The following is a 12,689-nucleotide window of genomic DNA, read 5'->3' as shown; positions in this document are numbered from 1 at the left end:
ATCTCGCGTTACTACGGAGAGCACGTGCACCGTCACTGTGAACCAAATTATGGCGGAAGACAAAAGGCGTGCGTCAAAATTGAACGGTAAGAATGTCTGAAAACGACAGCCGGGCCACTTTCTCCCATCTAACCTACCTCCTCACGTCGACGTCATGGGAGACAAATGCGCATATTGTTTAGAACGCACTGACACGAACGGTAAGTACCCTGCCCATTATCTAAAACTAGTAGCCCGACTATACCGTAAAATGAGCCCCTTATTTCATGCAGTAACACAAAGTTTGAAGCCATGTTCAAGAAAAAAGATGTTGGTCATGGTTGGGGTTTTCAGAAACAGGTTGTGACGTGAATCACTTCGACGAAAAAAACACGGCAGCGATCGAAGCCGAGAAGGTGCGTATTGTTCACGCTACTGAGGCACATGTGGATCGCACTATATATCATTTCATATGGTCGACATGGTTTAAAGCTGGCAATGAACGTTAGAGGCGAGCGCATTAGTTGCTAAGCTGGCAAGTTCTTTGCGGGCGCGGCGTTTTGCAATTCACCTTGAGAGCGCTCCTCACAGGTCGGAGGCGTAGTTCTCTGGTAGAGGGCAAAAATTAGAAACTCCTCGAGATTGCAGAAGTCAACGGTCTTGCGTTCCCAGTTATTGCTTCCTGGAGTTCTCCAATTTTTTTTCTCTCTTTTTTTGCTTGTTTGTTTGCCATTTTTGAGAACCCGTCACTCAAAAGTAAACAGCCATGACATATCGGAGGTGGCTGCCCTAAACGGGTTCAACACCACGCAACCACGTGCGGTGCCTAGTATTGGTTAAACACCATGAGCTTAACGACCTTGTGATGAGTCGGGTACGTGTAGTCGATTTCAGAGCGTTTCATCCCTTTCAACTGCTACGTCAGCCGAGGCGAAGATGAAAGCACTTCTTTTTTTTCTTCTACAAGGGCTTGCGTGCTTGCGTCACCGCTACCGGAAAGCCTGTTAACGTCACCGCAGGAAGTGAAATAGGTGTTCTTGGGCAAGGAACGCTAGCAGCGCCTCTGAGTCTCCTCCAATCACGAGCGAGGTTTGTTGTCACGTGACAAAATTCTGATCTTTGATTGTGGCAATCTGCTGCTCATCACGAAAGCGACGAAAGGCTGAGCATTGTCCGCTCTGACTGTGGGCTGTTGTTCAGCGGGCAGGATGCATCTTATTTCATGAACCGTGGAAGACAAAGAGCAGTGACTCCGACGACATTGTCTGCGAATGATGCTGGTGTAGGCTGGACACTGTTTGGCTGTGAAATCTCGTCGGATACTTGTCTCCTATACGTGGTGGACGCCATTTTCTCCTCGTCTCTCTGGTGGTGAATGTGCACTTCTCCCACAAGGAAGCGTTCATTAAACCAACCTTGTGGTTTCCTTCGGACTGTTCGTGGCTACTACGGACTCTTCGTCGGCACCCTGTTGTCGGGATAACGGTTCTGAGCCAACGTTAGGTGAGAAAACTACTATCAGCTGGAGAGCAAGTCAGGCCTAAAACATTGCTACGCCCAGGCGTCGAGTAACGAGGCTCTCGACATAATGACGCAGCTGTATGCTTCGACGCGCGTTGGCAGTCGCGTTTTGCTGCGGGAAATCTCTCAAGTCTTTCGTGAGCTGTTTCGTATACAAAGACTTCATTAGTAACACCAGGATATCGTAATCGTAGGCCTATTGCGCAGATTCGCTATCGGGGGCATTTTGGACTTGGTGTAGTGTCCGTGCATTTGTTTCGTGTTGATTATGAGTAACGCTAAGCTCGGCCTTATTTTTCGGCTGTCAATTTATTCTTACGGCTTTTGAGTGCTACGACCGTCGTGGATTACGATTAGGAGTTACTTTTGAACCATTCAGCATATACTTTTTCGACGCTGTCCTCGCCTGTCGCGCGTTGGTGGCCTTGCTGCCTACGTGCCCTGGACACTGCTGTTCGTGCAGTAAGCTGCCGTTCTGCATGACGCATTCCTCGCCTACGGTGCGGAACGCGCACCAATAGGCGTAAAATGGCAGAAAACTCGGAAGTGCGTGCTCTGGCCTCATTGATGTGCGAGCCTTTGCTTGTTTCCTTGTTCACGTGCACTGATGTCGATGCCCGTAAACTTTTCGGAGATGCTCGTATCGCCTCTCAAGGGCAATGACTCGAAGCGGGTTTCGCTCGTGCCGCTGAAAGATGTATTTTACGCATTAACTCGGCAACTTTCGACGGTTGGACTAGCGTTTTGCACGGAGTGCTTACGCTAGCCATTGTTCGTTGGTTCCGATCAGGTGATGTCCTTCACCTTGTCCTCGTTTTTCTTACGCCTGTTGTCAACCAGTTGCTACGCGCTTTTTAAGAGGAAACTTGAATTGGTTTATTGAACGAAGAATTGCTAGCACAGGTAGTTAGCGACTGTGTTCTGCAAGGTACAATTCCTGGTCGGTGCTTTGTTCAGGTGCGGCAACGATTGCGCCAAATCGGGTGAGAGACGTAAGCGAGTAGCAGCAGAACTTCGAACGGCTGTGAAAGGGCGCTATAAATGTTCGCCTGGTTTTACATTTGCTTGCATCAGCGCTTTAAGCAATTTTTTTTCTCGCGAAGCGGACTCGTGTACGCCACTATCAATGCTCTCGGCATATTTCTTCGGGTCTCGCATGGTAGCTGTCACACCTTTGCATGCAGAGTGTAGAACAAGGTATAATGGTAATGCTAGTGATGTTCAAACAAAAATAAAATGCCGGTTAGGCATGCTAGCTAGCTCTTGACAGTTACTATGGATGCCATTGCAGGAATCACATATAAGCATCATTGATCTCTCACAAAAAAAAATTGGCCCAAGAAAAATGCTAATTAGGCATGTTCATCTAGCACACGTGTATTTTGCTTCATATGAGGTGGCTGTGTGTGGTAATGAAATTAAGGGTGCTTTCAAGAATACTAGTGTATAAATTCTGAATCTCCTCTACTCCTTACGCTAAATGCGTAAGGATCAGCTGGTGCTGTCTCTCTGTACAGACCTCAAACGTTTCTCGATTTTGAAACGGGTAGGTGCATTGCACGGTGCAGGTGCAACCTTTATTTTATGTAAAAACTGTTGTTACAAGCTCGATGCTATTGGCTACCTAGGCAAAGCCAGTGTCCTGGTTGTGGCATCTACAAACGTATGCCCCAGCTAAAGAAAAAATGTACTGTCCAGGCTGTACTGTAGTGCATATTCACAAAGTCAGTGGTGACTTTCACCATCATGCATACACGTGTTGACAACCTGTATGGTTTTGGCAGGTGTGCAAGAGCAGCAGCTTCCCCCTGTGCGGACCTGAATAGCGACGCTGGGTGGAAGAGGTATCATGGAGCGGGACACCAATCAGATGTCGCAAAGTGGGGCCTTGTGCCGGTCCGGTTGTGGTTTTTATGGCAGCCCAGCCACGGATGGTCTCTGTTCGCAATGCTACAAGGATGCCCTGAAGCGCAAACAGGCAGCTGGTAGGGGCAGCCCAACAGGTGAGCTTTGCACATAGTGCCTCAAGAGCAGAATAAAGGTTGCTGATTGGCAGCAACCTATTCTATTCTGGTGTCCTTAGCCATTTCACTTGTCATTAAAAGTTGACATCTACCCGCCGTGGTTGCTCAGTGGCTATGGTGTTGGGCTGCTGAGCACGAGGTCGCGGGATCGAATCCCGGCCACGGCGGCCGCATTTCGATGGGGGCGAAATGCGAAAACACCCGTGTACTTAGATTTAGGTGCACGTTAAAGAACCCCAGGTGGTCCAAATTTCCGGAGTCCCCCACTACGGCGTGCCTCATAATCAGAACTGGTTTTGGCACGTAAAACACCATAATTTAAAAGTTGACATCTGTGCATGTTTTCTTGTCATTTTCGAAAAGGTCAGATTTTGGGCACTACCAAACTTGAAAATGTACACTAGTTAAAAAGTTACTTGATCATGCTGTGTAGCAGTTCTTTTTTGGTATTCCAAAGGCAAAATAAGCAGCAAGAAATAATTACTCAACTAATGCAGTGTTGCATTTTGTTATGTAATGTCAGCAAGCCAATAGTCTGTTTCACTTGTGCCAGTGTAAGTTTGCTTGCGGTTGCCATTGTGCCTGAAGTTGAGGAGCCTACTATACAGGATTCATGTGGCATCGTTGGTGCTTTTATTTACTGTGTCTGAAATAGACTCTGCTGGCTTATGCTGTTAGTAACAGTGAAAAGCTTGGAACAAGAAAAGCAAGCGCAACTGTGAAGTACAGTGCATCATAGTGCCGACAACTGCCATCATACCAAGTGATACAAAATAAAAAAGCAAGAGGTTAAGATGTAGTCACCAGCTAGGTGTCTTCACACAGTGTGTGTAGATTTCGGGCTTGCTTTGGATATTGAAACCGGAAATTCTCTCCTGTGTTCACTTGTTCAGTATAAATGTAGTTGGGAGCACAATGCTATGTCTCCTCCTTTGTGTTGCATGTTTTGCTGGCTCAAGCTTTTCAAGCTCTACCAGCGAGGTTAGTCTTAAATGCTTCTGCCGTTTGTAGCCGCAGTGTCAACTCCCAGCAACTGTACAACAGTTTGCCATGCTAATTGATGCCTTGCTGCTTGCTTATTCAAGTCATATTGGTTGAAACAAAATGTCATAATTTGTGCTTTGGTTTTCGCGGAATCTAGGAATTTATAAGCAGGAATCTCGCACAGTGCCACTGCTGTAGCTATAGCATTCTCCTCTCCCTCAGCACTCCCCTAAATAAATTGCAATGTGCACTCAGTGTAGGCCATCAAGAGGCAACAAAGCTCTGCCTTTTTCTTGTTGCTTGTGCATCAAATGAAGCTTGCAAGTTTGTTTGTTTTTTCTTCCTACGGGTGCCACTGCAGTGTCAGGAGTGATGTCTTCACTTGGGCTTGCAGCTTCGTCGTCTTCAACCAGCGAGAGTGCCTCTTCCGCCAGCGTCGCAGCAGTGTCTGACCCTGCCCTGAACACAGCTAGCCCCACAGTTCCTCCCGTCCTGGCCTCCACATCTCAGGATGCAGCCGTCAGCGAGGTGGGCATGACTGCTGACATTCTCACTTATGTGTGCATTAAACACTATATTTATTCAAATAAAGGTTGAGGTTTCTTGCAAATATCTTTAGCCTCTAATGAGCCCTTGCCTTGTATTGCAAGGTTAATTGATTCACTTAGCTTTTCTGTAGCAGCGATAGCACCACATTTTCGGTTGTTTTGCTTGCAATGCCAAATCACAGCAATTAACTTTAATAACAGGGGAGGCAATATTTGTCGCCACATCAATAAAGGGAATGCCTTTCATTGTTGTCGTCAACCTACCGAGAGCGCAAAGCACTTCCTCGGCAGCTTGTAGAGTAGTTGTGGAATGTGCCAGCAAGTAGCATAACACACTACACCACTGGAATTTCAGCTTTTAATGCATTCAAATTGAGTGGTCGTGCGAATGAAAACCTGGTGGCGTCAGTCTGTTACCTTGTGGCATAGGAGAGGAAGAAAGAGTGCGGAGGTAGTTGGGGGAGGGAGAATGCCACGAGACTTCATGAGGTGCCTGTGGTGGCGCTCTGTGGAGCGAATCCACGGGCTTCCGTGTTCCCGCTAGCAGTGGCCGCACCTGTACACTGCGCACATCTGCACATGTACTGGTGGTTGCTTAACATGTGAAATATTTAGCGACACTGTCTTTGGCCACTCTGTTGTGTTCTGTTGTTTTTATCGCTTGGAATTTTCGGGAACCTTCAAATACAGTAGAACCAATTACACCCTCCCTCAGTGTCTGTGGCAATGAGGGTTATAATGAAGTGGCAGGAATACTACATGTGAAGGAAGCTGCAATTTGACTTGCAGGGAGCAGTCAACCTCAGTTTACAGTTGCCAGCAGATGCAGGTTTCTTGCAAGCGCTGGCCATATTTCTGTGTGAAGGCGTGGTGGCGATAGTTCATATACGGACTGATGTGGTTGCATGCATGTTTATGTTCTATCGACTAAAAAAAGTTTACGAACAATGGGATCTCGGAAAACGCTAAATATCCGAGCAGCCTTTAAAAGTAGTCAGTAATACCGTACATCACAATGTTGTTCGCATATACCAGTAGAGGCTTCAAATGGGAATACCAGGCTGTGTTTTGAGGCTGCGGAGATATTCAGATTTTTGTCAGATCCTTTGGTCCGTAAAATTTTTTGGCCAGTAGTACATTACAGCGTCACATTCACATTTTCTTCGGGCCAATAATAATGTTCTTTATGCTTACAGTTTATTCAGACAACAGAAAAATGTAAGATACTTGCCTTACAATAAAATAAATTTGGTATGCAGCATTGATTAGAGCTACAGCCAGATGCGAGTTGGTAATCTGGAGTAATATACTAATGTGGAAATCAGTTTTTTGCATAACGATTTTACCGCTGTTTTGCTACTCAAGCTCGGAAAGATTACAGATCTGCAAAATGCAGTTTGTAATTGAAAGTTTACTTGTCAGGTCGGCTGAAGCTGCAGTGTTAAAAAACTCTGCATATGCCAAGGTGCTGCAAAGAATTTAGATAAACACGTGCAAAACAATTTCAGGGAAAGCAGGATGCAGGACTTGTAAGAGATTAGTATTAAAGTTGAAATTGCATATACGGCATGTTTCAAATATATCCAGATAGCTAGGCTGTAGGTTAGCAGTTTGCGGTAGCAAGTTCCTCTCACTACCTTGTGATGCACATTTTAATCTGACGTTTTTTGTGCTGTGCCTTCAAAGGGGTGAAATAATAAACTGTTCAGTAGTAAAAAAAAAATTTCGAACAGCTTCATATATGATGTGCCATGAGGATTTCATTCTGTTGTCACCGGAGAGAAAGTATGGGCAGAATAATTAAGATGTCTATTTGTTGAGTTCTCATGCTTGTCGTCTGGAATGCTGATGTTGGCTTTTCCACCCTTTTTTTTTTTTTTTTGTTACTGCTCCGCTCATGAGCTGTATTCAGCTTCGGTTGTCTTGCATTAGTCTGTTGACTTCCTTGCCTGGCTTTTTCCTTTGGCTTTTGAAACCTTTGACCTTCCATGTGGTATCTCCTTAGTGCTTCTCTAGGCTTATCAGAAAGAAAAACAAGCTGTATCCCTCTTATAACTAGCTCTATAGTGCGCTTTGCAGTGGCCAATACGTGGCCATTGTTCTGTAGTTCTCTTCAGAGTTGGCATGTTGGCATCCAGTGCTGCTGCTTCACAATTTGCAATGGCTGTTTTTTGTTACTTCCACCTCAGCTTTCACACTATTTGTGAGGCCTTTTTTAATGCCAACTTTGATCTTTTTTGTTTGAAGGCAGACCACTGTTTCACTATCAGTGGTAGTTATCACTCTGGTTAAAAATTTTTTTGCTCATTTTATTAGGTGGTTCCCATGCCCTGACCTCGTTTTAAGTTCGTTAGGTGGCAAATTTTAAATATTTAAGGTGGACAAAACTATAGAGCAGATTTGGGAGGAGCGATTGATGTCAGTCACTGTGAGGAATTCCCCGTATACCACCTCCGCTCACATGGGTGAGACAATTGCAAAAGGAGGTCCGTGTATTTAGACTACCCTGGCAGCTTCTACTTCTGACATCACTCATCACTAGCTGATGACGACAGCACCAGCGTGCTATATCAAGTGTGTGCAAACCAGCGTGGTTTAAAGAAAATGGACGCCACTGCAAAGTGTCATTATGCTATCATGTTAGCTGCTCTCCTCGGAACAGAGGATAAGTTAAAATGGAAGGAGAGAGAAAGAGAGGCGTTGTTACCTTAATTTGCCATCACAGTACGCACACGTGGAACTTTTATTCAAAAAAGTGTGACAGGGTTTCTGTGACTGCAGTGACCACAGCAATGAAGTGATTGCGATATGGCTGCCACTCTTTCAGCTGCCGTTTAGTTGCTAGACACCAGCACGAAATTCCGCTAAATCATCCACACCACGCCAATTGTTCGCCCCCTCTTGGTCAGAAGCTCCTCTCCTGCAGTCTTGTTGCTGTCATTCCATCCAAGAAAAAGTGATGTCGCATGATGTGCACTCCCCACTCCCCACTCGCACCCCTTTGAGGACAACTGGGTTTGCCATGCTTATGCACTTTGTACATGTGTGGTCCATCCTGACACGTCACACTTCAAGTTCTTCGCAGTGATAACTAGTAAGCTTGCTTGTAGTGATCACCGTGAATGAAATTGTCATGTAGGCAAGATAAACTTGCATTTTAGTGCTTAGTTTTCCTCAGACTGATGCTTGCCATCGATTTGAATAAGTGCAACAGCCTTTGTTTTCACTGTCTTCTTGGCATAAGGAACCAAATTTAAAAATGTATGTATGGATTGCCATGTAGTTTTGCTCTTGCTCATGCAAGATTAGTTTTTTTTTGGGGGGGGGGAGGGGGGCTCCAGTGTTGCAGTGCGCGTTGCATAGTGTGAAAATCTGTACGGCAGTGCTTGCTTAAGAACTATTAAAAACTTTAGTTTGGGACTTCTGTGAGCATGCAGGTGCATTAGTCATTTGTTGCAGTGTGTGTTCTGAATTCTTTGTATGCGTGTGTTGTGAGAGTAGCTGATACCCTGTCTTTGTATGGGTCCTATAAGGCCTGTTCCTTGTTGCAGAAGGCAGACCTGAACCTGGATGCATGTGGTGCAACATCAAAATCGGCAGAGAGTGTGACCTCTGAAACAGGCAGCCAGCAGGATGACCAGAAGGACCAGAAGAAAAAGAAGAATCGGTGTCGGATATGCCGCAAAAAGGTCGGCCTCACGGGTGAGTCTTGGGCCTTGTTTTTGAGCCGTTTTTCTCATGCAGCTGACGATCACTGTTTATTTGTGTACACTTGAGTAAGTGTGGCAGTGTTGAAGTCAGAGTGGAACTAATTTACCCTTGTTAATGTTGGGCCGCCACTTATTCTCGCGGTTTATGCTTGTGCCTAGCACTGTTCCCCTTGCTTCCTCCAGCACAGCTGCCTAGGTTGTGGCAGTAATGCACGCAGGATTCCATTGGTGCCATGTTATGAATGTGTCACTAGTTTGAAACTGGGTGTTTTTTGTTAATTCTGAATGTGCGCTGCCGAGTGTGCAGGCCAGCACCACTTGTACCTTGCTATTTTTATTACCTCCGAGTAGCTCCCGCTTATCAATGACCCCATTCATTGCAATGGGAGCCCTAGGCATTGCCAGGCAGCTGAAAGAGAGCAAGCCCTTATCAGTGCGCATGCCTTATTGCCCATCACTGTGACCATTTTAAAATGATAGCTTTCTTTGCCTCTTCCCCCCACTTTGCGGTTTGTATGTTTGTGGCCTAGAAAATCAGCCAGGAAATAAAATTTGGGCTTAGTCACTGGGTATGTATCTGAATAGACAACTTGCTGCTAGCTGCTGCCTAGCCGATAGACAACTTGGGTCACAAGGCACATGCCATTGGGTATGTGCCCAAACAGTCAACTTCGGCACTGCATATGTGATGTTTATATGTGCCCATTCCTGGCCAATTCGAGATATAACGAAATTTCACTGCTTTCTCAGAAGGAATACCGAGGCAATAAATGGAATCTTCCGCAGGTGCGGATGGTCAAATGATTGAACTACAAACAGCATGTTGGCATGCATCTAATTTCCTAGTGGGGCTGTGGCTGCTCATGGCTGTCAGCGCGGCTGAGAGCATATGCAGCCCTTGTACTCCGTTTTAGAAGTAATTTGTTGCGTGTGCAAAGAGTGGGCGTACCGAGATGGCGTGGCATCATGTGCACTGTTTCCTGCATGTTTAGTATTATAGGTTTCATAGTCTCGAGTTTCGGAGACTTCGAAGCAAGATGCAGACAAAGCATTCGCTTCCCACTGCTGGTGCTGGGGTGGAGTGGACATGAAAGTGTAGCTGACTTTGCTTAATTCGTACAGCCAATGTGAAAATATCGTCGATGTGGCATGAAACCATATTTTTCTTGCCAACTCACAAATTCAACAAAATGAATTTTTTTCTAATTAAAATTTGCTTTTCTCGATTGCCCTATAATTCAGAAAATTTTGTGGCCCCTTCTATATAAGAAAAATCTAATCGGCAACTGTACTTAATTGCATAAAAGGTCACATTTCAATACAACAAAATTTCAATGTAACGAAGCAAATTGCTGATTTTACCGACTTTGTTACATTGAACTATATTAAAATGATAGTATCTCATTCTCAACAGACACCCCCGCGTCGAGTGTGGCAGGCAGAATACTTGGGATAGTGGCAGTAGCTAGGGAGTATGAACTGCAGTGCTGTGATTACGAGAAAAGCTATGTAGTGGTGTCATTTGGCATTGTGCTTGGCAGTGAGGTTGCCGCTTAAGGTGTCTGCTAATGTGCCCGTGAGATTCCATAATTCACGGATGGCATGGAGATAAGCTGCAGGTCACACAAAGCTATTGCTGACATGATCATCATCTTCGATGGTTACTGCCATAATTTTTTTTTATTTTTTATTATTATTATTATTATTTTTTTTTTTTGTGGGGAGAAAAAAAAGGCATGAGTGGCTTGCCCATGCTTGAAAGAAGTTGTCTCAAACCAGTGGCCTCCAGGCAGGAAGAGGCACAAGTATGCAACTGAGTTTATTGCTGCCCTGCTTTAGAAAGCTACGACAGAGGCCGCAGTCAGCTCATGGTTAAACTCTAAATTACATGACTCTTCCAGCCATATGGCTGGCTCGTTTGCATGGAGGTAGCATCTTGCTGTGGGTTCAGTTTAAAAGTACCGTGCTTGTGGGCATTAGTACATTTTTCATCCAATAAATTCAAATTGGGCATTGTCTGCTGCCATTGAAAACATTGTGTATGAAGTGTAACAACCTACCCCTCACATTATTCCGTTATCAAGACATTTAAGGTATAGTGAATATACCTGGCACTTCTATTTATGCAACACTCAGTATAATTGCTCTGGCCTTGTGTCTGATGTTGCTGCCCTTGCTGTGTGCAGGCTTCCAGTGTCGCTGCGGGGGCCTCTTCTGCAGCCTGCACAGATATTCCAACGAGCACGACTGTACGTTTGACTATAAGGAAATGGGTGCTCAGGAGATCCGAAAGAACAATCCTGTGGTGGTCGGGGACAAGATCCAGAAGATTTGAGGGCCTGCACGTGTAGGGTGCTGCATCCTTTTTTGGTCCGTGGGGGAGGGGTCGTGTGCTCACGAGGAGAGCAGAAGAAAAAAAGCATCACGCAAGCAAGATTGCAGCCAAGTTTTTCTTTTCTTTTGAAACTTTGTGGCCCTCTTTCCTAGCCCGTCTTTTGTGACTTTTTCTCTTCCCTTACATTGTCGTCTGCCATTGCCAGTTGCTGCTGCCATTGCTGCCACCGTCACGACAGCCACATACTTTTCTTTCTTTTTAAAAAGCTTGTGAATGTGAAGCACATTTTGTTTTGTCAGTTTTTGCTAGTGCTGCTACTGCTTTCTCTACTCTCTCTCTCTGTCTCTCATCCACTTGACATGATTTTAGCAGGAACAAAAGCAGACCAAGAAGTGTTAGGTACATTAAAAAATTCATAGTGTGCCCAGCCTCCGGTGCACTTATTGTAAAGATTTGTCTTCTCCTTTTCTCTCTGCATGTCTTGCTTCTCCTTCTTGTTTGTGTGAAATATTTCTGGTTTTCTTTTTATTTGGAGTGAATGCACATGTGAGTACTGTGTGTGTGTGTGCGTGCGCATGTGTGTGTGTGTGTGCTTGTGAATCTGACAGGACTGACTTGCCCTCATGCCCCGTGCCCTGCCATTGTGCTTACACTGGTGTGAACGTGTGTAGTTGGATCAGTTAATTTTTTTCCTTTATCTTCATGAGCGCCATTGATGTGCAGGTGTCACTGCCTTTTGGGAAAATATTTGGCAGTACATTTGAGGATTTTAGCCTTTCCTTTTTTTTTTTTTTCATTGACCTGACTGGGTTGTTCCAGTGTGCTGTGTTGCAGTGAAAAGGTGTTGCACTGTTGTGTAATAATGGTGGCTCATCCATACTTTTACGTTCCCCGCTTGTTTCTCAAGGGAAAGTAGAAGCTACGCATAGCGACCAGGGCTGCTGGAAGCCAGTGTTTTTCTTGGCTTGTCACAGCTAGTCCAAGTGCAGAAATTGTCCACAGCATAAGTTTTTGGGCCTGTGTTTCTTCCCAAGTGGTGGTCTGATGGATTAGTCACAAATGCAGACTTGCATGTCACTGGTTAGCAGGGCTTGGAGGTTAACGCAAGTGGCGAGCTTGTAGTAGCAAGCAGTGCAAAGATGCAGAGTATATGATTTAAAACAGGGCTGCTAAGATGTTTCATGCAGCTTTGATAGCAAAGGTTTAAAGCAAGTCTTCGGGTGCACTGCAATTTTTTTTTTGTACGCTGTGAACAGGAAGTTTTCTTCTGCATGGTTTATAGTCCGAAAGTCTTCTGACTGCTGTTTGACCTTGGCGGTACAAAGTTAGCACAGTAAAATCTGCCTATACTTTTTGTGTGTGCATGTGTGTGGTGTGAGCGCTGTTTTGGCGCTATGGCCGGTCATTCACTTGGGTATTGGTAAAATTATACTGTGCAGTGGTAACTGTCGAAGTTAAGACTTGTTTCTTTTTCTAGTAATAGGCAGTGGTTACGGAATGCGGAGACCACTTTGTATTATATCTTCTTGTACAAATAAACATTTCGAAATCATTTGGTTTGGTTGGACTTCATGAGAAGCTGCCATAT

The 12,689-nt window shown here is 45.0% G+C and overlaps 1 protein-coding gene and 1 long non-coding RNA gene across 7 annotated transcripts in view; one reads left to right on the top strand and one right to left on the bottom strand.

Annotated features, from left to right (window-relative positions):
- Positions 1-958, bottom strand: part of LOC119456267 (uncharacterized) — a 35,897-nt gene extending 34,939 nt beyond the window's left edge. For both annotated transcript variants that reach the window (XR_007467580.1, XR_005193091.2), the window contains exon 1: positions 551-958. This is a non-coding gene — a long non-coding RNA (uncharacterized LOC119456267). The remainder of the gene's footprint in view (positions 1-550) is intronic.
- On the top strand, positions 64-12,653 carry LOC119456266 (AN1-type zinc finger protein 6). 5 transcript variants are annotated; one of them, XM_037717930.2, is made up of 5 exons: positions 64-200; positions 3,285-3,503; positions 4,870-5,036; positions 8,590-8,758; positions 10,953-12,653. In XM_037717930.2, exons 2-5 carry the CDS (start codon positions 3,350-3,352, stop codon positions 11,099-11,101), a joined length of 639 nt encoding a protein of 212 aa, XP_037573858.1. In that variant the 5' UTR covers positions 64-200; positions 3,285-3,349; the 3' UTR covers positions 11,102-12,653. The 5 variants fall into 5 exon arrangements, with proteins under 5 accessions (XP_037573858.1, XP_037573859.1, XP_037573861.1 ...); XM_037717931.2 differs by lacking the exon at positions 64-200 and adding an exon at positions 375-395; XM_037717933.2 differs by lacking the exon at positions 64-200 and adding an exon at positions 1,140-1,482 and having other exon boundaries at positions 8,608-8,758.
- The last annotated feature ends 36 nt before the right edge of the window (positions 12,654-12,689 follow it).

This window comes from Dermacentor silvarum, chromosome 6, assembly GCF_013339745.2.
Source record: "Dermacentor silvarum isolate Dsil-2018 chromosome 6, BIME_Dsil_1.4, whole genome shotgun sequence".
Classification (NCBI taxonomy): Eukaryota; Metazoa; Arthropoda; class Arachnida; order Ixodida; family Ixodidae; genus Dermacentor; species Dermacentor silvarum.
This window is presented reverse-complemented; position numbering and strand designations above follow the sequence as displayed.

What these genes read in the sequence shown, in the direction of transcription:
- LOC119456266 (XM_037717930.2), top strand. Translation starts at nt 3,350, where the DNA reads ATGGAGCGGGACACCAATCAGATGTCGCAAAGTGGGGCCTTGTGCCGG. An exon ending in AGGATGCAGCCGTCAGCGAG is followed by an intron (nt 5,037 to 8,589) that starts GTGGGCATGACT and finishes GGGTCCTATAAG; the next exon opens with GCCTGTTCCTTGTTGCAGAA. An exon ending in CAAAAAGGTCGGCCTCACGG is followed by an intron (nt 8,759 to 10,952) that starts GTGAGTCTTGGG and finishes TGCTGTGTGCAG; the next exon opens with GCTTCCAGTGTCGCTGCGGG.